Consider the following 21,870-nt stretch of genomic DNA (forward strand, 5'->3'; position numbering starts at 1 on the left):
CAAGAATAAAAGTCACTGATGAATCAATAGCGGCCATTTCTCTTGATTTTTCCATTACTCGCCTTTTAACCAAAATATCTCTAAATAAAACTGAACTGGCATAGTTACAATTTTGATTAAGGTATTGAAGTTAAATTTTTAAAGAGGTGTATTAATACCTAGCCTTTGTAAAATGATCCGTAGTTTACAATGTGTTTTTACGTCCTTATCTTATTTAATTCTGCAAAATAGTTGATATCTCCACATGGAAATGAGAAATCTAAAGGCATTAGAATTTCCTAGGTATCATGTAAAAATCATTACCTTTAACTTTAAAAATGTAGATTTCAAAACTTTCAGAGAAACGATTGGCTTTTTTACTTTTATTTATTTATTTTTTTGAGATGGAGTTTTGCTCTTGTTGCCTAGACTGAAGTGCAATGGCGTGATCTCGGCTCACTGTAACCTCTGCCTCCTGGGTCAAGTGATTCTCCTGCCTCAGCCTCCTGAGTAGCTGGGATGGCAGGTGTGCACCACCATGCCCGGATAATTTTTTTGTATTTTTAGTAGAGACTGGTTTCACCATGTTGTCCAGGCTGGTCACGAACTCCTGACCTCAGGTGATCCACCTGCCTCGGCCTCCCAGAGTGCTGGGATTACAGGTGTGAGCCACCACACCTGGCCTGATTGGCATGTTTTTATGGCATAAGCGTTATTGGAAGGCAAGACTAAGAAGGTTAGGATGCTATGAAAATCTGACTGTGCAAAGCATGTGATCCTAAAGAAGATACACAGCAAGCAGGGCAACTTGCCCAGTTGGTGCAGCAGACACAGTGTCTGGGGCTCATGATACTTTTAGGGATCAAGAAAACATTTTAATTTCTTTTAAAATTTGAGGACCTAAATGAATATATCAATAATGACTCCAGCCTGTATCTGTCTATTCTGTATTATATTTGTCCTTATACCAACATAGTGGTAATGTTTTTTTATTTGAGGATGGGGCTCATGAAAGTAAAAGTTCCTAGGGCTTACAGGAGTCATAATGCCACCTTAATAGTGAAGGCCTACCAGAAACCTGCCTGGTTGTGCTGACATACTCCATTGGGTTCAGATTTCAAAAGGTTGATACGTTAGAAAGAAGGAAACAAAAACAACTGTCAGGACACTATCGTTCCAAATGAACTGAGTCTTGCAAAGAAATGCAGGCCACAGAAAGGATTTTTCAGATTACATATTGAGTATAAGAGAGATCCAGGGGAAACAGGCTCTTATAAAATGCCGCTTGCTGATGGAGAGAAAGCAGATGTTATAGAGATCCCTGTTATTGCCTGCCCTGTCCAAATTGCTTTGATATTTATTCATTCATTGACTCATGCATCTCAGTTGCCTTGAAGGCCTTTATTCCATATCACAGGACAGGGCCCTATCTGTCCCACAGCTAAATGGACCATGCCTGGACAGCTGATCTGTAAGTAGTTAATCCACAATCTTCTCAGCAACCTTGGACTTGTATGGTGTGGCTTGGCAAATGGGCCAGTCTTAGCCCCTCTCTAATGAATTTGAATTAAATGGCACAGAGGGAAGCTCTTCTTACTAATGAAACAGAAACAAAGAAATATAGAAAGTAATTGAATCACTTTAAGGGAAAGAGCACTAGAGCACTCCCTAGACAGCTGCTGAGCTCTCCATAGCAACCTCCAATTCCAAGCCAAACCCCATAAGGTGCCATCAGTATTGTCGCTATCCTGGAGTTTCAAGTAAATCTTTTTTCGTCAGCTCGATCTCCGGTGCCTATTTCTTACAAATAGTCTTGATGAGAATAGAACTATTCAAGTCGTATTTTGCTCCTATCTGCTGTGAAGATGTATTTCCCTGTGATCTGTAAAAGATAACATAAACATTGGTAAGAAGTACTGTGAGGAAATGTCACTTTCCTTAATATGAAATCTGTTACCTCCAGTGGAAAGAGAATTAACTGATGAGCTAAAGCCCAGGAAGAGAAAGATGAGGTATCTGCTAGGAATGCTTTTGGTCACAGGAAACAGAAAACCCAAATTAAAAGGGCTTGTACTCCAATGGGGAAATACTCTGTTATATAAGGTAGTGTCATTTTCCTTGCTCAAACCCTTCTACTTCCTCTCTAACCTTGTCTCCTACAGGTTCAGCCTCACTCATTGCTCCCTACCTTCTTCATAGATTCAATCCTATTTTCTTCATAGGTTAAGGAACCGCAGTTAGTAGTTGGGTATTATGCCAACTACTTATTTCCCGCAGGGCTCTGAAGAAAACATGCACAGAGATGACAAAACAAGACAATACCAAATTGATTGCTTTCATTTGATCCCAAATTTTAGTGTAGCATGTTTTTTTTTTTTTTTCCCCCATTCCCAATTATTGCATAATATAGCATTCTTGTATGTTAAGAGTTGACAGTATGGGAGACCCTATTCCCCTGAGCAAGTTTGACCTGAATATCCTAGAATGCAAAATGTTAATAGTCTTGCTCTTTTATTTCCTTTACAATTCCAACTTGAATCTTGGAGATTACTACTGCATTCAAGAAAAGACCGATATCTGCATATACCCAGTGTTAGAAGAGCCAGAGAAAATGAAAATATAAGGGCAAGAGTGTGCCCCCTAAGGGAAGAAGTGATCTCTGCTAGTTTCAGTATCCTGAACTGTCTTCTTCAGGTCTTAAAGAAGTTTCTCCAATACACCAAAATTAGATGATCACAAGTCCAAATCTCTACTTATCCCCCTTCCCTAAAACTCAAGAGGGTGAAATATACTCCAAAATGTTGCTGCGCCAGCACTCTGATCCCCACCAACCACACAATTTATAACGAACAAGCAGAGCCTTTGCACTGGGCGTTCTTTCTGCACAGAGTGGTCCCTCTGTTCTGAGAGCCCCCAGCTAAATTGGGGTTCCAGCACCAGAGCGGCTGGCAACCTTGCCCTAACAGGAAATTCAGGGAGCTGGATATAGGTGTTTACAGCTTGCCTTTCACAGGAAACTTCTTTCACCTGGAGAACGGCCTGATGCCTGGTTGTCTGACCCATGACCAAGGAGTCCCTCACACAGGAAGCTTGTTTATACTGGCATATGCCTTTGTGGCTCTTGTCTGACTTATGTCCAGTTTATGCCGTTGACCATTGCTTTGGCACTGGGAGCCTGATGTTGTGTTTTTCCTGGCATCCCAGGAAAATCCTGGCCTGGGGCAGACCCTGGTTCTTCAGAGGGAAGGTGCAAGTCAATACACCACTACAATAGAAAATAAGTTCAAAGACTGATTATTACAGATGCTGGGCAGGGAGGGAGCAATGAGTCAGAAGGCCAGTCCTTCGTCCCTGGTCACAGGAGGCAGTAATGAAGAGTCAGGCAGAAAGAGAGTATGGCAACTAGCAGCATGCATGTATATGTGTATTTTATATATATGTAGGAATAGGATGTGGCTAACTATGCTTGTGAGCAAAAGCCTGAATGGTTCGTTTAAAGTAAAGGAAGCAACAGGAAAAGTGAGGAGCCCCATCTTGTAAGCAAGAGCTATGCCTCTAGGCTCTTATCTCTGGCCACAGGCTTAAGCCATTGGGTTCTACTTTTAATGCCTAGGCAGCAACTGGTGCTGTGGGGTTTCCCTCACACCCTTACATATTCCTAAGAGCAACTCCCTCATTTCATCTTGTCTTTGCTCAGTTACATCCTTAACAAGGCCCATTTTAATACCCTATTTGAAATTGCAGCTTACCATTGACCTCCACGCTTCTGATGCCCCTTACCCACCTTTTTTTCCCATATCATATATCACCTTTTAACATATTATATGTAATTTACTTATTTATTATGTTTATTATTTATCTGTATTCCCAGAATGTAAACTTGAATGCATGAATCTTTATTAATTGATGCATCTCAGGTTTCTAGACCAGTGTCTGGGCCGGGCGCGGTGGCTCAAGCCTGTAATCCCAGCACTTTGGGAGGCCGAGATGGGCGGATCACAAGGTCAGGAGATCGAGACCATCCTGGCTAACATGGTGAAACCCCATCTCTACTAAAAAAATACAAAAAACTAGCTGGGCGAGGTGGCAGGCACCTGTAGTCCCAGCTACTAGGGAGGCTGAGGCAGGAGAATGGCGTGAACCCGGGAGGCGGAGCTTGCAGTGAGCTGAGATCCGGCCACTGCACTCCAGCTTGGGTGACAGAGCGAGACTCCGTCTAAAAAAAAAAAAGAACAGTGTCTGAGAATGAATGAATAAGTAGTGAATAAATGAATGAATGAATGAGTTCATATTAAGTCCCACTCCCCTTCCATATAATAGCATTTCTCAAGCAAAATCAGCATTAACAGAACCCAAAATCAGCATTTACAGAATAATATGGCTGATTTTTTTCATGTTTGTTTACATACTAGTTAAATCCATCTTTTATGAACTATTTGAGGTATTGCCCATGTATTTACTAGAATGCTTATATTCCATCTATTATATATGCTCTATAATATTAGTTACTGTTTATTGAGTGTTTTTCTATGTGCCTGTGTTCTTAATAACTGTATAATGCTAAATATAATTTTAGCTACAGCTAAAATTCTATGTAGCTATACATTAATAATACAGAATTATATTAATACTAGAATATATATCATACATAGGTAATAGTCAAAGTTAATAGTCTCTCATTTCTTGAGAGTTTACTTTATGTCTCATAACAATATTGCAAGGTAGGTATTATTACTGCTTTTGTTGCATTGATGAGGAAATTGAGGGTCAGAGAGGTTCAGTAACTTGACCAAGGTCACACAGCTGGTAACTAGCAGTTTAAGTCCAGCACTAATGCTCTTGTTTACCAGTAACAGCTATGCTATACGTTTTCCTTGGTATATGAAGAGTCTTGTATTATGTGTTTAAATATACAGTTCTAGAGCTGGATGGGGTTTTGGTAGATGTTTTAGTGGTGGAGCCTAAAAATTATCCTTAGGCCTATTAAGCCTAGTACAATACTTGCTGATTTATTAGGAAAGAATTTTTGAGGCACTTTATTCTTAGCGACAGTATATCTATCTACAATCACCACTTCACTTTTAAAATGGAATCGTATTAGTAGCCTTGATTTTTAGCTAGTTATTATTGGCCTTTAGGTGGTGTTAATTAATATAATATTTATTTTACTAGGGAGATGAATGGTAATTATTGCTGCTTAAAAACACGGATATACTCCTTTTTTGTGCTCTTGAATTTAAGGAATTTTTAAGATTATGTTTTGGTAAGCATTCAGATTACACTTGCAGAATGTTCTTCATTAGCTTGGTCTTCCTTACTAAGTGTAACATTTCAGCTTTTTTAAACTTTTATTTTAGGTTCAAGGGTATGTGTGCAGGTTTGTTATAGAGGTAAACATGTGTCACAAGAGTTTGCTGTACTGATTATTTCATCACCCAGGTTTAAACCTAGTAGCCAATAGTTCTTTTTTCTGCTCTTCCCCCTCCTCCCACCCTCTACGCTCAAGTAGGTGCATTTCAGTTTTGCCTGAGGTGTTAGATACTCGATTCTTATCTTGGTTGAGAAATGTGTTTGGATAGGTTGTTTTTTTTTAATGTATTTTGGTTAGTGAAATAAATAATAGCTTATCTTCAGAGTTTTCCTTAGGATCTTCATTATGTCCTCTTGGAATATTTATGTTACATGTTAAACTGTTTATGTTCTGAAGACATCAGATTAGTGAGGAAAACTGATTTTTAAAAATGTTATTTCTTCATATCTCTTCTGAGAGGGACATTGAATAGATGTTTTACTAATACCGGTCCAGAAAAAAAAAAAAAAAGAATTCTGATGAGCAGAAGATCATGCAAAATTCTCCTCTATAAGCTATCAATATCATTTAAAAAATAGTTTTAACTATTTTTATGAAGCAGGAAGAAAGCTATTAAAAACTGCTAATAAAAACTAGGTGCTTATTTTTGTGCTAATCCTAATTACTGATAATGCATGCTTATGTTTGTCACTCATTATATGGCACCGTACCAATCAGTGGATGACTGAGACTCAAGCACTCACACATGTAAATTCACCATTAGATTTTTTTTTTTCCTTTTCTACTTAAGTGAGTCATAATGGAAAGCAACTCTAGGTTATAAAAAAATCTTTTCTCTTTAATGCTAATGAAATGTCTCCACTCTCTGTATTAGCAGACTACCCTTATTGGTAATCTGTAGCCTTCTCTTTTGTTCGTGGTGGTAATGAAATGCTGGGTACTGAAAAAGCCAGCTCTCCAAGAATGTGTGGCCAATTGTCTTCTGTTCACTTATACTGTAAAATTACTGTTCCCCGGCAAGGCTGAACAAGTGCGGGGACAAGATCAAAAGAGTACATACTGGCACCCAGCTACACCAAGTGACTCCTGCTTTATTAATTAGTCATAGCTTCTCCAAGCTAATTTGCTCTGATAGGGCAAAAACATTCTGAAATATAAAAACAGCAAATTATAACTCAACCACAAGCCTTTACTGTTGGCTTTCTTCAACTTTCAGTTTAAACCTTTGTATTGTGTCATAAGCTAAATGTCCCTTCAGTTTTCTAAACCTTAGGGCACAAAAGCTATTTTACATTTTTTTCAAAGACATTAATGATATAGTCAAATGACCATTTTTATTCTCTAAAATCGGGCAACCTTTCATTGATATTGTTCTTTTAAAAAGTCATGTATTGGCAATGTAATTTAAAAGTGCAGTTACTATTAAAATGTGCAAGCTCGTTCTGTCCTCTCATCAGAAATGCCACTGGTGTTCAAGCATTTGAAAAGGACTTTCTCTGTCAGTGTTTTTGCGGAAGCCAAATTTGACAGTGATCCTAAACTCTAAATTAAATAATATCAGCACCACTTTCCTTTTCATTTAATCACCATTTTGAAGTTCCCGAAGTCTTTTTAATGTAAGGAATCTTTAGCAGTTTTTTAGTTATAACTTGAGACAGCAAAAATAAATAAATAAAAAATAAAAAATAAAAAAATACATCCCTATTTCATGGTTTTGTTTTCAGGTGGGAAAGAAATAATTAAAACTTTGAGTAAGATATTAGCTGTAAAAAGAAAAGTGATTTAGACTTGTGCAACCCAGGTTATTGTTAATTGCATTATAACCATTCAGTTTGTAACTTTTAGGATTTTGATTTAATTGAAAGAATTCACCAATTTTTATGTCCTCTAATGGGGTTTAAAAATAACAATGTACTATATCTTGTGGATATATGTAAAGCAAGTTGTACTGAGATTATTTGAAATGTGCTATCAAAGAAAGATCAAGACATTTTTACACTGGGAGTATCTAAAGCCCATGTTATTATGTACTTACAATGATTGATGTCAATCTTCGTTACAAATTTATTTTTGGAGTCAACTTCTTTCTCTCCTTAATTGTTGTCTTTCTTTGTGAATTTTAAAAGCCTTTAGAAAAAGTTATATCATTAAGCTTACTTCATAATTGTGAATTTAAAAAACAATTTTAGAAAAGACCAATAATTATATTTCTCTGTAACCTAACTTGGATGGAATAGTTTTATCTGTATTATGCATTTCTAGGATTGTCACAAGTTATTTTTTTAAGGGACTATATTAGCCATTCTTGAAAGGTTGTTTTGTTTTTTGTGTTTTTTTTTTGGTAGAAGGAATATTTGTGTTTGTGAAGGTTAGCAGAGGCTGGCTGTGCTGGAAGTGACTGCAGTGCCTTTTGATTATTCATGGACAGTAATAGAAGGCACTTAAAAAGAACAATGAAATTGCTTATTTTTGTGATGGGCCATCTGTTGAATTGTTTTGTGCAACAATTGCACAATAGTATCTATGTCATATCATTCTATTTTCAACAGCAGCTGATTATGTCTCACTGGCTACTTGTCCTTATTTCTAAAGTCCCATGACCATTTAAAGTCACCTTTCCAGGGACCTTTGCCAGAAAGGTATTAGAAATCTCAAACAGCCTGTGTATTTTATTATTATTATTTTTTTCATCTCTCTTTTTTGGGGGGGGGTTGGGAAACGGGTGGAAAGTGGAGGAGGGTGTTGGTCATGTTAGTTCTAATTAATTAGACTTCCTAAATGTTTAGGACAATTATCTATGCTTTCCACCTGTAGTTCTATAAAAGAAGTTATCATAGAACCATTTGGTAATTTGTGTAGAAATGATAGCCTTGCAAAAAGAAGAGTCAAGTTTAAAAGGCTGCTATACAGTGTTTCATGATTTTAATTATCTACTCTTTTCTTCATGATGATAATTAGAATTTTTCTCTTGGAATTTACTTCCATCTTAAAAAAAAGATGATCCATTAGCAAATTTGTTAGAGCAGAAGTGAAATTAAAATAAAACAAATATGTTGTTGTCAATAGGTCACTGACATTGCTGATGCCATGATTCTGAAACAGCTTTTTGAAAATCTGTTCAAAAACGGGGTCGTCGTTGTGGCAACATCCAACAGGCCACCGGAAGGTAAAAACAAACATTGTGTTAGTCTCATCCAATTAGGTGGAAACTAACAAGCTTTTAAAAATCCATAATTTTGTACTAAATTTATTGTGTTAGTAAATCTGATGACTTTGCTTATTACTAGTTTTATAACTGGCTTAATCTGAAAAATCAGTTGGTATTTGTATTTGAAAAGTTATATATTCTTAGCAAGCTAAATCCAGTTGATTCCCAGGTTTGGTGCACTTGCTGTTTTTTTGTGTTTTTTTCCCCTAAATATTAGATATGTCATATGTGCTTATAAAAAAAATGCAGGCCTTTTGGACTGCTTTTTATGGGCCATGAAAGAAACTCAACTAAATGAAAGACAAAACTCATAATTAAATTTTAGAAAAAGAACGAAAACTTCCTTGCATGAATAGTTTCTAATACTTCACTTAAATTATCATTTCTAAAAAAGCACTTGTGGCTTATTAAGAAAGTACTTACAAATTAAAATACAAGTAATATTTAGATTAAAAACAAGTTTAAAATCTTGCATCTTTCAGCCCATCATGTGCTCAGTTAAAGGTCTAAGAAACCACAAATATTTCCTGAGAGATTTAATGGGAACATCTTTCTGCCAGGAGTGCTGTTTCTCCAGATACCTGCATGGCTAAGCCCTCACCTCCTTTGTCTTTGCTCAGAAGTTACATTGCCAGTGAAGCCTAGACTTGTCTCCCTGAACCTGCAACATGTCCCTTTCTTCTTGGTACTACTTCCCTTTACCCTGCTCTCTTTTTTACCCATAGCACTATGGATCTACCATATAATTTACTTATTTATTTATTTATAGTTTATTATCTGTTCCCTTCCAGGATACAAAAGCTTCATGAGGGCAGTGATTTGTGTCTCTTCTGTTCTCAAATGTGTTCTCAGCACCTATAACAGTGTCTTACACATAGATGGTTCTCAGTAAATAGTCTTAGAATGAACACTGGATGATTGCATGTTTTAAAAAGATCTCTCTGGCTGCAGGATTGAGAATAGAGTGTGGGTATGGGGTTTCAGAGTTAGAAGTAAGGAGACCATTTAGGAGACTACGGCAACAATCCCAAGGGGAGGTAATGCAGGAGTAAAGTGATGAGAAGAGGGTAGGTTCTGATATACTGTATAGGCAGAGTCAGCAGGATTTACTGATGGAATGGATCTAGGGTATGACAAAAGAGAGAGGGATCAAGAGTAACTCAAAGGTTTTGACCTGAGCAATTGGAAGGATGAAGTTGCTGTTTACTGAGATGGGGAAGACTACAGAAAAAGCAGATTTGGGTAGGGAGGTGGAGGTAGGGGTTTCTGTGGTGACAAGGGGGATGCATATGAGAGTTTGGACTTCATTGGAAAAGTCTGGGCTGGAGATGTACATTTGGAAGTCATCAGTCTTAAAGGAGGCAGGAAAGAGCAGCTGGTGAGGTAGGAGGAGAACCAGGAGAGTGTCAAGCGAGGAAAAGAAAAGTAGTAACAAAAGGATTGATGAATACTTCTGTTAAATGCTGCTACGAGCTGAAATGAGGTTGAGAATTAACCATTGCAATTAGTAACATGGAATTCATTAGTGAGTCTGAAAAGAGTAATGTCATAGTGGGAACTTTTTTTTTAAAGTAAGCTGTGCCACATTGATGGCATATATTGAATTTAAAATTGCTAACAGACCAAGATCTTACTATGTAGCCTGCTGTGAAACTAGGTCTCTCTCATTCTATGTTTGTGTAGTGAATTTCTTTTTCTTCATATCACATTTCAACTTATTAGTCTATGTTGTGCCATTTTATTGATTTTTATTGAAGTATTTTTTATTTTTGTTTTTGTTTTTATTTATTTTTGTTTTGCAAATGGAGTATGTTTGAAGTATTTTTGAAGTATGATTCTAACATAATTTTTTCTTGGCTATCCCTACTATGACATTTATACATTTGATAATCATATTTATATATCTTTAGCCATTCCTTAATTAAAATGTGTAAATCAGATAGGACTAAATTAAGTTACTTGTTGCATACCACTGGAGGCCTTGTCTTAGGAAGACATCAATTAACTAATCACCACTTTTTGGATCCAGTTATCCAAACAATTATAGTTATACCTCATCCATTGTACTACAAAAGAATTATGAGTGATTTTGCAGATGTACTTATTAAAATCCATATAATGTTATATACAGCATTCTTGTGATTAACTAGTGTTAGCAACCCTATGAACCAAGGGAGTGAGCTTTTTAATATTAGATCTTCTATCTAGGTGGAAGTGAAGCTTGTCTCTACGACAGCTGACATGTTGATTTGACAGTGGCATCAGTATTACCTTTAGACATTCAGTGACAAGCTATGCTCATAAATAGCAAAGAGCTAGAACAATTTTGGAAGCCCTGTAGCAAAGACTGCTGAAAGGATAATTAGGCTGCTTAGACTATGGCAGTGTGGTTAACTAACTGAGAAAGGACAGCCACCAGGAGGGGTAAAGGAATATTTTGCAGCTCCTAGCTTTGTAGGAGTGAACAAAGCTACTGGTGTATCGCAGTAACCTGCAGAAATCTGAGCTGGAGCCACCCTTCTGGAGAAGACTGAAAGTTCAAGATGCGGAATTGCAAAAACTGGACAAACTTAGAGAAAGCCTTTTCTAAATATAAACTGTGGAAGGAATGGGATGCTTGTTATAGACCAGGTTTTTTAGCCACAGCAGACAATCATCATAAATAACTTAATATTTTAATGTAATGAAGATGACGTATATGTGTGTGTGTGCATGTGTGTGTATATAATTTTATTCATGGAGAAAAAGACTCAGAGAGACTAAGCATATCAGGAAAAGGTAGAACTATAAGACGAAGAATGGAGCAGGGATTGCCAAGGTTCGGGGGGAGGAGGTGTTTGACTACAAAAGGGCAGCTTCAGGATGCAACTGCTGCATCCTAATTATAGTGGTGGTTACATGTGCTAAAAACATAGAACTGTAGGCCAAAAAAAGTTACATATTATATGTAAATTAAAAACAAATCACATGGATAGTGAATGACAGAACAAAGACTAGAACTTAGGTTTTGTGACTCTTTTTACGCATTGTTTTCGATCTTTTTGCCTTATGGTCATCACTGATCTCTGTCTATCCTGTCCCAGAGAAAGAATGTCCTTTTATTAAAACAGCAACTCAAAGTACTACATTAGAAAAAGGTAGGGAGGGGGAGAAGAAAAAAAAGAAGAGTGTCCTCTTTTCCAGCCATCAAAATGCATTCACCTTTTTTTTTTTTTTTTTTTTTTTTAGACAGAGCCTCTCTCTGTTACCCAGACTGGGGTGCAGTGGTGCAATCTCGGTTCACTGCAACCTCTGCTTCCTGGGTTCAAGCGGTTCTCCTGCCTCAGTCTCCCAAGTAGCTGGGATTACAGGCACCTGCCACCTCGTCCAGCTAATTTTTTGTATTTTTAGTAGAGACAGTGTTTCACCATGTTGGCCAGGCTGGTCTTGAACTCCTGACCTCAGGTAATACACCTGCCTTGGCCTCCCAAAGTGCTGGGATTACAGTGTGAGCTACCGCGCCCAGCCCCAGATCGATCGATCTATCTGTCTGTCTGTCTATCTATCTATCTATCTATCTATCTATCCATCCATCCATCCATCTTTTAAAATAGAAGCAACTTCTTAGACTGCTACAAGAGCTGGCAGAGGGTTGAGGCAAAGCCGAGTGGCTGGAGATAGAATGACCCATTTGAGGTAGCCAGTGGGGCTAGAATGGAGAGTGAGGGGGAGAAGGATGCAGTAAAGTACAAGTTGAATCTGTAGAGGTAAGAGCTACACCTTGTAGCAATAATAAGGATTTTGGATTTTATTCTAAGAGAAATGCTAAGCCATTGAAGCTTATCTTAAGCAGGGACTGACATGAGTTGGAAATACCCTTCTGGCTGTAGTTTGGAGAATAGGTTACTAGATGGGGTATAGTAATATGGTGCATGCAGGGAGACATATTAGGAAGCTGTTGTAGCACACTAGACAAGAAATGAATATACTTTGGTATAAGGGTATAAGGCAGTGATTCTCAACGAGGGGCCTCTTTTGCTCACCAGGGAATATTTGGTAACACCCGAGACATTTTTGGCTCTCTCACCTGGTGGGAGAGGGCTGCTACTGGCATCTAGTAGGTAAAGGCCAGGAATATAGCCAAAGTATCCTATAATGTAACCCCTGCAACAAAGAATTATGTAGCCAAAAATGTCAGTAGTGCCTAAGTTAAGAAACCCAGGTACAAGGTGATGGCAATGGATATGGAGAGAAGGATAGATTTGAGAGAGATTTAGGAGGTGAAGTAGACAGCACTTGGATATAGGTTAGATACTGGGGAAAAAGGAAAGGACACTTTCTAACTTTCTGAGTTGTACAGCTGGGTAAGTGGTGTGTCTGCCATTCAACAGAGACAAAAAACTAGCGGTTAGGAGTCTAGAAAATAATGCCTGATGGAGAAGAACACACATATTTTTTTTTCTCTATTAATCCTTTAGCCCCTCTGTTTAATTCCTTCTGCTTCATTCATCTCATTCTCTCCATTTCTACTTATAATGCTTCAATTTCCTGGGCAAGAATGGATGGTTGTTGGTGATGGGGGCTACAATCATAGCCTAATCAGTTAATAATTTATTGTTTATAATAACTTAATTTATTGTGAATTTATAGACAAATTAACTTTAATTTTAATATAAAATTGTGAGGAATATTTACTCATTATTAATTTTAATAGAAAATAATTGGTGGTCATGTAAAGCAACACCAAGTTTAGGAACCTAAGACAGTAAATAACTCTGGAGTGGAGTGTCTCGGAAGGTCTTGTAGAAGAGAAGGGGAAGTTATACTTGAGGCGGGTGGAGGGAATAAGGGACCAAAGACTGCTGTCCTGCACTTCACTGTTTTTTCTAGCTCTAACTTCCAGTTCATGCCTTGTTTGGGTCCAAGGCCTCACCCTCTGTACACCATGCAGCTGTTAAAACCCCAAATCAGTGTCCGCTTGTGATTACTACTTTATTTTTTGTTTTGTATTGTTTTATTTTTGTTTTGTTTTGTGACAGTCTTGCTCTGTCACCCAGACTGGAGTGCCGTGGTGCAATACCGCTACAAGACACTAGAAATGTTGTTTAAAATAAACTAAACAGGCTGGACGTGATGGCTCATGCTTATAATCCCAGCCTTTTGGGAGGCCTAGGCAGGAAAATTGCTTGAGCGCAGGAGTTTGAGACTAGCCTGAGCAACATAATGAGAGCCTATCTGTACAAAAAATTTAAAATTAGTTGGGCACGGTGGCGAGTGGTACTGCTCACTGCATCCTCGACCTCCTGAGCCCAAGTGATCCTTCTGCCTCAGCCTTGTGAGTAGCTTGGACTACCAGGCTCAGCAAAGTTTTAAATTTTTTGTGGATCTCCCTCTGTTGCCCAGGCTGGTCTCAGACTTCTGTGCTCAAACTATTCTCCTGCCTTAGCCTCCCAAAATGTTGGGATTATAGGCTTGAGTCCCTGTGCCTGGCATGATTACTACTTTAGTTTTTAGCTTTCTCTTTGTTTTTTGGTCTCTAGGGATTTTCCTTTCTGGCAGTCTCAAAATGTTTATTAAATTTAATTAATCAATTAATTACTTTATTTTTAGAGACAGGGTCTTGCTCTGACCCAGGCTGGAGTGCAGGGGTGTGATTATAGCTCACTGTAACCTTGAATGCCTGGGCTCAAACCATCCTCCTGCCTCAGCCTCCTGAGTTGCCAGGACTACAGGCATGTACCACTGTGCCCAACTAGTTTTTAATTTTTTTTTTGTAGAGTTAGGGTCTCGTTATGTTGCCTAGGCTAGTCTCAGACTCCTGGGCTCAAGCAATTCTCCCTCCTAGGCCTCCCAAAAGGCTGGGATTATAAGCATGAGCCATCATGCCCAGCCTGTTTAGTTTATTTTAAATAACATTTCTAGTGTATGTATGTATATTATGTATATATATATATTTCACTTTATATAAATTCACTTTTTTCATTTATTTCAAATATGTGATGACATAACTATAAAATTAACATTTGGTTATTTTCTTTATTTTCTTCACCTCCTTGGTTATATGTATTCGTAGGCATTTTTTGTGTGTATGGCTATTACAAATGGGATTGCATTCTTAATTTGGCTCTCAGTTTGAATGTTATTGGTGTATAGAAATGCTACTGATTTTTATATATTGATTTTGGTACCCTGAAACTTTCCTGAAGTTGTTTATCAGTTCCAGGAGACTTTTGATGGAATCTTTAGCGTTTTCAAGGTATAGAATCATACTGTCTGTGAAGAAAGCTAGTTTGATTTCTCCTTTTCCAATTTAGATTGCTTTTATTTCTTCCTCTTGCCTGATTGCTCTGGCTAGCACTTCCAGTATATGAATAGGAGTGGTGAGAGTGGGCATCCTTTCTTATTCCATTTCTCAAAGGGAATGCTTCCAGTTTTTGCCCATTTAGTATGATGTTGGCTATGGGTTTGTCGTAGATGGCTCTTATTATTTTTTAGGTGTGTTCCTGCAATGTCTAGTTTCTTGAGGGTTTTTATCATGAAAGGATGTTGGATTTTATTGAAAGTTTTTTCTGCATCTATTGAGATTATTCTATGGTTTTTGTTTTTAATTCTGTTTATGTGGTGAATCACATTTATTGATTTGTGTGTGTTGAACCAACCTCGCATCCCAGGACCGAGGCTTATTTGACTATGGTGAATTAACTTTTTGGTGTGTTGTTGAATTCAGTTTTCTAGTATTTTTTTGAGGATTTTGGATCTATGTCCATCGGATATCAGCCTTTTCATTGTGTCTTTGCCAGGTTTTGGTACTAGGGTGATACTGGCTTTGTAGAATGAGTTAAGGAGGAGTCTCTCCTCAGTTTTTTGAAATAGTTTCAGTAGAATTGGTACCGGCTCTTCTTTGTATGTCTGGTAGAATTTGGCTGTGAATCCATCTCTGGTCTAGGGCTTTTTTGGATTAGTAGTTTTTAAATTATTGATTCGATTTTGGAACTCGATATTGGTCTGTTTGGTGTTTCAATTCTTTCTGATTCAATCTTGGGAGACTGTATGTTTCCAGGAATTAATCCATTTCCCCTAGATTTTCTAGTTTGTGTGTGTAGAGGTGTTCGTATTAGTCTCTGAGGATCTTTTGTTTTTCTATGGGATTGGTTGGAATGTCACCTTTGTCATTTCTGATTGTGCTTATTTGGATTTTCTCTCTCTTTTTCTTTTTTAATCTAGCTGGCAGTCTATAGATCTTGTTTATCCTTTCAAAGAACCAACTTTTGGTTTCGCTGATTCTTTGTGTGGATTTTTGAGTCTCAATTTTGTTCAGTTGTGCTCTGATTTTATTTCTTTTCTTCTGCTAGCTTGGGGTTAGTTTGTTCTTGTTTTGTCTAGTTCTTCTAGGTGTGATGTTAGATTGTTGATTTGAAATCTTTCTTTTTGAGGTAGGCATTTAGTGCTGTAACCTTTTTTCTTAACACTGCTTTTGCTATATCCCAGAGATTTTGGGATATTGTGTCTTTGTTTTTATTTATTTCAAAGAATCTTTTGATTTCAGCCTTGATTTTATTGTTTACCCCAAAGTCATTCAGGAGCAAGTTGTTTAATTTCCATGTAATTGTGTGGTTTTGAGAGATCTTCTTGGTATTGATTTCTATTTTTATTCTACTGCGGTCTAAGAGTACGGTTGATATGATTTTGATTTTTAAAAAATTTATCAAGACTTACGTTATGATTGAGCATGTGGTTAATCTTGGAGTATGTTCTGTGTGCAGATGAGAAGACTGTATATTCTGTGGTTGATATATAGAGTGTTCTGTACATATCTATTAGTCCAATTGGTCAACTGTTAAGTCCAGAATTTCTTTGTTAATTTTCTGCCTTCATGATCTAATCCTGTCAGTGGGGCATTGAAGTCCCTTACTATTATTGTGTGGTTATCTAAGTCTTTTTGTAAGTGTATAAGTACTTGTTTTATGAATCTGGATGCTCCAATGTTGGATACATATATATTTAGGATAGTTAAGTTTTATTGAATATAACCCTTTATCATTATGTAATACCCTTCTTTGTAAAACATTGTTGGTTTAAAGTCTATTTAATCTGATAATAAGATTTTTTTTCTGCCTTTTTTTTGTTTTCTTTTTGCATGGTAGATCTTTCTCCACCCCTTTACTTGGAGCCTATGGGTGTTATTACATGTGAGATGGGTCTTTTGAAGACAACAGATGGATGGGTCTTGTTTCTTTATCCAACTTGCCACTCTTTGCCTTGTAAGTGGGGCATTTAGACCATTTACATTCAAGGTTAATATTGATATGTGAAGTTATGATCCTATTGTGAAATTGTTAGCTGTTTGCTTTGTAGTTTCTATTGTTTTTTTTCTTTATAGGGTCTGTGGACTATGTACTTAAGTGTGTTTTTGTGGTAGCAGGTATCATTCTTTTGTTTCCATATTTAGGACTCCCTTAAGGATCTGTTGTAAGGCTACTCTAGTAGTAACACATTCCTTTGGCACTTGCTTGTCTGGAAACGATTTTATTTCTTCTTTGCTATGAAACTTAGTTTGGCAGGATATGAAATTCTTGGTTGGAGTTTCTTTACTTTAAGAATGCTGATAATCGGCTGCCAGTCTCTCCTGGTTTGCAAGGTTCCGGCTGGCAAGTCCGCTGTTAGCCTGATGGGGTTCCTTTTGTACATGATCTGCCCTTTTTCTCTAGCCGCCTTTAAGATTTTTTCTTTAGCATTGACCTTGGACAGTATGGTGACTATATATGTCTTGGTGATGTTCATTTTGCATATAGTATCTTGCAGGTGTTCTCTGGATTTCTTGTATCTGGATGTCTACCTCCCTGGCAAGATAAGGAAAGTTTCCTTTTTTTTTTTTTTTTTTTTTGACATTTTTCACAAATTTATTTATCCATGTTCTAAGGACTAGGGAAGTTTTCTTGAATTATTGCCTCAAGTGTATTTTCCAAGTGGTTTGCTTTTTCTCCTTCTCTCTCAGGAATGTTAATAATTTGAAGGTTTGGTTGCTCTACATAATCCCACATTTCTGAAATAATTTGCTTATTTTACTTATTTTTAAAAATTCTTTTTTTTTTTTGGTCAGATTGGGTTCATTCAAAAGACCAGTCTTGAAGTCCTGAAATTCTTTCTTCTGCTTGGTCCAGTCCATTTATAAAGCTTTCAATTTTATTTTGAAATTCCTTAAGCGAGTTTTTTAATTCTAGAGGCTCTGATTGATTTCTTTTTAATATGTTTATCTCTTCATTTCCTGGATTGCTTTAGAAGTTTCTTTTCTCGATTTTTAACTTTGTCTTGGATCTCTGTGAGCTTCCTTGCAAGCGTGCTTTGAAGTTTTTTTTTTTTTTTTTTTTTGATACAGAGTCTCACTCTGATGCCCAGGCTGGAATGCAGTCATATAATCTCGGCTTACTACAACCTCCATCTCCCAGGTTCAAGTGATTCTCCTGCCTCAGCTTCCCAATAGCTGGGATTACAGGCACATGCCACCACGCCCAGCTAATTTTTGTATTTTTAGTAGAGATGGGCTTTCACCATATTGGCCAGGCTGATCTCGAACTCCTGACCTCAGGTGATCTGGCCGCCTTGGCCTCCTGAAGTGCTGGGACTACAGGTTCACACCACACCTGGCCTATGCTTTGAGTTCCTTATCTGTTATTTCTGAGTTTCTATTTTGGTTAGGGACCATTGCTGGAGATCTAGAGAAATTTTTTGGTGGTGTCACTACCTTCAGCTTTTTCATGGTGCCAGAATTCTTGTGCTGGTTCCTTCTCATCTAGAGACATTGGCACTTCTGATTTTTGTAATTATTTTCATGCAGGTAGGATTTTTTTTTCTTTTTCTTTCTTTCCCTATAATGTTGTTGTTATTGTTATTATTATTATTAATTTTTCTTTCCTTTCCCTTTTCCCTGCTTGCCTAGGGGATGTGACTGTAGAGAATGCTTGGTAAGATCTTTTGGCTTTGCTTGAACAGCCCTATGCTGCTGCTGCTGCTCTTCTCCTTCTCCTTCTTCTTCTTCTTTTTTTTTTGGAGATAGAGTCTCACTTAGTCACCCAGGCTGGATTGCGGAGTGCAGTGGCCCAGTCTTGGCTCACTACCACCTCCTCCTCCCAGGTCCAAGCAATTCTCTTGCCTCAGCCTCCTGAGTAGCTGGGATTGCAGGCACCCACTACCATGCCTGGCTAAGTTTTGTATTTTTAGTAGAGACAGGGTTTCACCTTGTTTGCCAGACTGGTCTCGAACTCCTGACCTCAAGTGATCTGTCCACCTTAGCCTCCCAAGCCCCCAAGGTTGCTGGAATTACAGGCATGAGCCACTGCGACCAGCTACCCTATGTACTTCTTTCAGCATTTTTTTTTTAAATCTTTTTTATTATGCTTTAAGTTCTAGGGTACATGTGCGCAACGTGCAGGTTTGTTACATATTTTCAGCATGTTTTATATTGGGCTGTGAAGTTTGTCTTACAAGCCTGTAGATGGCATTTACAGGTGAGAGCCAGCTACAACCAGTGTGTTTGGGTATATACTTGATCCTTGTTTACTGGCAGAAGCTCTCTGTTGCTCCAGGCGATTAGCTGATTTGTAGAACACACAGTGGTCTGCACTCCTTGTTCAGCCCTGGTCGTGACAGGGGTTGGGAGGGTGGCACTGGGAGACATGAAGGGCAGAGGCAGACCTGGCGAATCTGCCTGCAGGTCCCCTGATGGTAGACACAAGCACTAGTGCCAAGGGAGAATCCAGTGGGTGACCATGAGGTACCCAAAGGTTTTCCTAGGTGTGGAGCTGAGAAACCTGCTCAGCTCCAAGTTCTCTGCATGAGGATGAGAGGATGGCCTAAGCTCCTAATCCAGGAGAGTGGTTGCTCCAGTTGCCTGGCGAGCTGCCTGGACATGGACCAGAGAGGGTCTTGCTGCACTATGATCTATGCCCAGGAAGCATGGGGCAGCTTAGGCTGCTGAACCAGATGAGAGGGTGCTCTGAATGCCTGGATATCTGTCTGGTTGTGAGGCAGAGGGGGACTCTCTGCACCAGACTCTCTGCAAAGGAAGAGTGGGGCAGGTCAAGCTGCCAATCCAAGTGAGTAATGCTCCAAATGCCTGGAGATATGCCTGGGCATGGAGCAGAGAGGGCCCCCATGCACCAAGAGCTCTACACAGGAGGGCTGGGGCAACTTAGGCTGCTGGACCAAGCATGCAGTGCTCTGAATGCCTGGAGATCTTCCTGGGCATGTAACAGAGAGGGTCCCCCTGCACCAGGATCTCTGTACAGGAAGGCTGGGGCAGCTTAGGCTGCTGAACTCGGCAAACAGGTATTCCAAATCCTGGAGATCTGCCTAGGTGTGGAGCAGAGAGAGCCTCACAGCATCACAGTCTATGTCCAGGAACGGTGGGGTGGCTCAGGCTACTGGTTCAGGCAAGTACATATTCCAAATGCCTGGATTTCTGCCTGGGGTTGGAAGAGAGAGGGTCCCGCTGTACCATGATCTCAGGGAGGCAGGGTGGGGCACCCAGTGATGGCACACGCAGATCAGTTGCAGGTTTCTGTGCTGGCCCTGGCTTCAAGTCTCACCACCCAGGAGAAACTGCAGCTGTAGCAGCTCTCTTCCGTGCCAGACTTGTGACAGGGGAGAGCACAATTCCAGCACCTACTGCTGAAGCACTTTCCACAGTTCTGGATATGGAGGCTGCCTATCCAACTCTGGAGCAGGTGTTCCAATCCCTGGCCTGAGACTAAAATGCCCGTACAGCCATGCTGCAGGTCACCCAAGAATGGCCCAGATTAAAAATGGTGTCCTGCTCTCAGTCTCAGATCTGGGAAAATGCCTGCAGCTTTTCCCAGTGTCTTTCCTTCACAGTGTCTCCAATCCTCTCCTCAAGTTAACTACAGGGCTTGGGAGAAGCAAAATGCTCTCCCTTGGCCTGGGTTGCTTGGATTCCCAGTGGCAAGGTGAGTCACAGAGGGAGGCTTCATCCTTTCTCACGTACTGGGGATTCACTCACCTTTGTCAGCTGGATGCTATCATGGGGGCTGTTTTCTGGCATTCTCCTCCCTGGGTTCTGGGATGTCCTTTATGATTCCAGTAGATTTCCATTTTCCTCCTTGAATTAAAACTCACAGAGTTGATCTTTATGTACTATCTTGCCATTTCCAAGTGTCTGAGGCATGCTGAAAGCCGCTAATCCACCATCTTGGAAAAAAACCAACCGAAAACACTCATTTTATATTTCATGGGACAATCTGGTTAAGGCTCTTGAACCTGAAATAAAGAGGATCTTGGATCAGATCCATAGGAATAGGACATTATTTGAAAAGTTTCAGATAAAATATACACAGAGGCCGGGCGCGGTGGCTCAAGCCTGTAATCCCAGCACTTTGGGAGGCCGAGGCGGGTGGATCACGAGGTCAGGAGATCGAGACTATCCTGGCTAACATGGTGAAACCCCGTCTCTACTAAAAATACAAAAAACTAGCCGGGCGAGGTGGCGGGCGCCTGTAGTCCCAGCTACTTGGGAGGCTGAGGCAGGAGAATGGCGTGAACCCGGGAGGCGGAGCTTGCAGTGAGCCGAGATCACACCACTGCACTCCAGCCTGGGAGACACAGCGAGACTCCGTCTCAAAAAAAAAAAAAAAAAAAAAAAAAAAAATATATATATATATATATATATATACGCAGAGAGAGTTTGTGTTTAATTTCTTATTTTTATAAAGCTTCAAGTAAATTATTCATTTAGCAATTTTGTCATTTAGGTAAATATTTTAATGTCTACATACAAGTAAATACATTTTTACTTTTCTTTCTTTTTTTTTTTTTTAATCGGAAGAGACTTGGATTATGATTTTTACTTTTCAAAGATTCTAGTGTCGGGGCTGGGTGCGTTTGCACATGTCTGTCATCCTAGCTACTTGTGAGGTTGAGGCAGGAGAATCGCTTGAGTCTAGGAGTTCAAGGCTACATGAGCTACAATCATGCCTGTGAATAGCCACTGACTGTAGCCTGGATAACATAGGAAGACCTTGTCTCTGGGGAAAAAAAAAAAAATATATATATATATATATACACACACACACACACACACACACATATATATATATACACACACACACACCCCCCCATATATATATCGTGTCGAGTCATCAGAATAGCTAGAAACAAAAATCCATGATTTAAAATTTCACATACGTGTCTCTCACATTTTAGGTACTGCAGTAAAATGTTGTTAATTTCATGACATTCCAATAGGGAAATATAATAAGACTGTTTTAAGTGGATGAAGACTCTGACAACAAATTAATAATAGATTTGTAGGTTCAATTAGTTAAAAATTTGAAATTAAATTAGTAGTTCAACTTGAGACATTTACTCAATCAAAAATAGA

General features: G+C 38.8%; 1 protein-coding gene and 1 long non-coding RNA gene across 21 annotated transcripts in view; one reads left to right on the plus strand and one right to left on the minus strand.

The window, feature by feature from the left end:
• The window catches only part of AFG1L (AFG1 like ATPase), a 256,149-nt gene that overhangs the window by 67,754 nt on the left and 166,525 nt on the right, over window positions 1-21,870 (plus strand). For all 18 annotated transcript variants that reach the window (XR_011623284.1, XR_011623285.1, XM_071096259.1 and 15 more), the window contains one exon: window positions 8,357-8,456. Coding sequence is in view for 16 of the 18 variants with exons in the window: in XM_071096259.1 (XP_070952360.1) it covers window positions 8,357-8,456 (100 nt within the window). In the remaining 2 variants the exon portion in view is untranslated. The remainder of the gene's footprint in view (window positions 1-8,356; window positions 8,457-21,870) is intronic.
• LOC105492038 (uncharacterized) overlaps window positions 1,628-21,870 on the minus strand; it is a 44,741-nt gene continuing 24,498 nt past the window's right edge. For all 3 annotated transcript variants that reach the window (XR_003020486.2, XR_011623286.1, XR_003020487.2), the window contains 3 exons: window positions 20,494-20,681; window positions 7,326-7,417; window positions 1,628-1,861 (listed from right to left, as the gene is read on the minus strand). This is a non-coding gene — a long non-coding RNA (uncharacterized lncRNA). The remainder of the gene's footprint in view (window positions 1,862-7,325; window positions 7,418-20,493; window positions 20,682-21,870) is intronic.

Source organism: Macaca nemestrina, chromosome 5, assembly GCF_043159975.1.
Source record: "Macaca nemestrina isolate mMacNem1 chromosome 5, mMacNem.hap1, whole genome shotgun sequence".
Taxonomy (NCBI): Eukaryota; Metazoa; Chordata; class Mammalia; order Primates; family Cercopithecidae; genus Macaca; species Macaca nemestrina.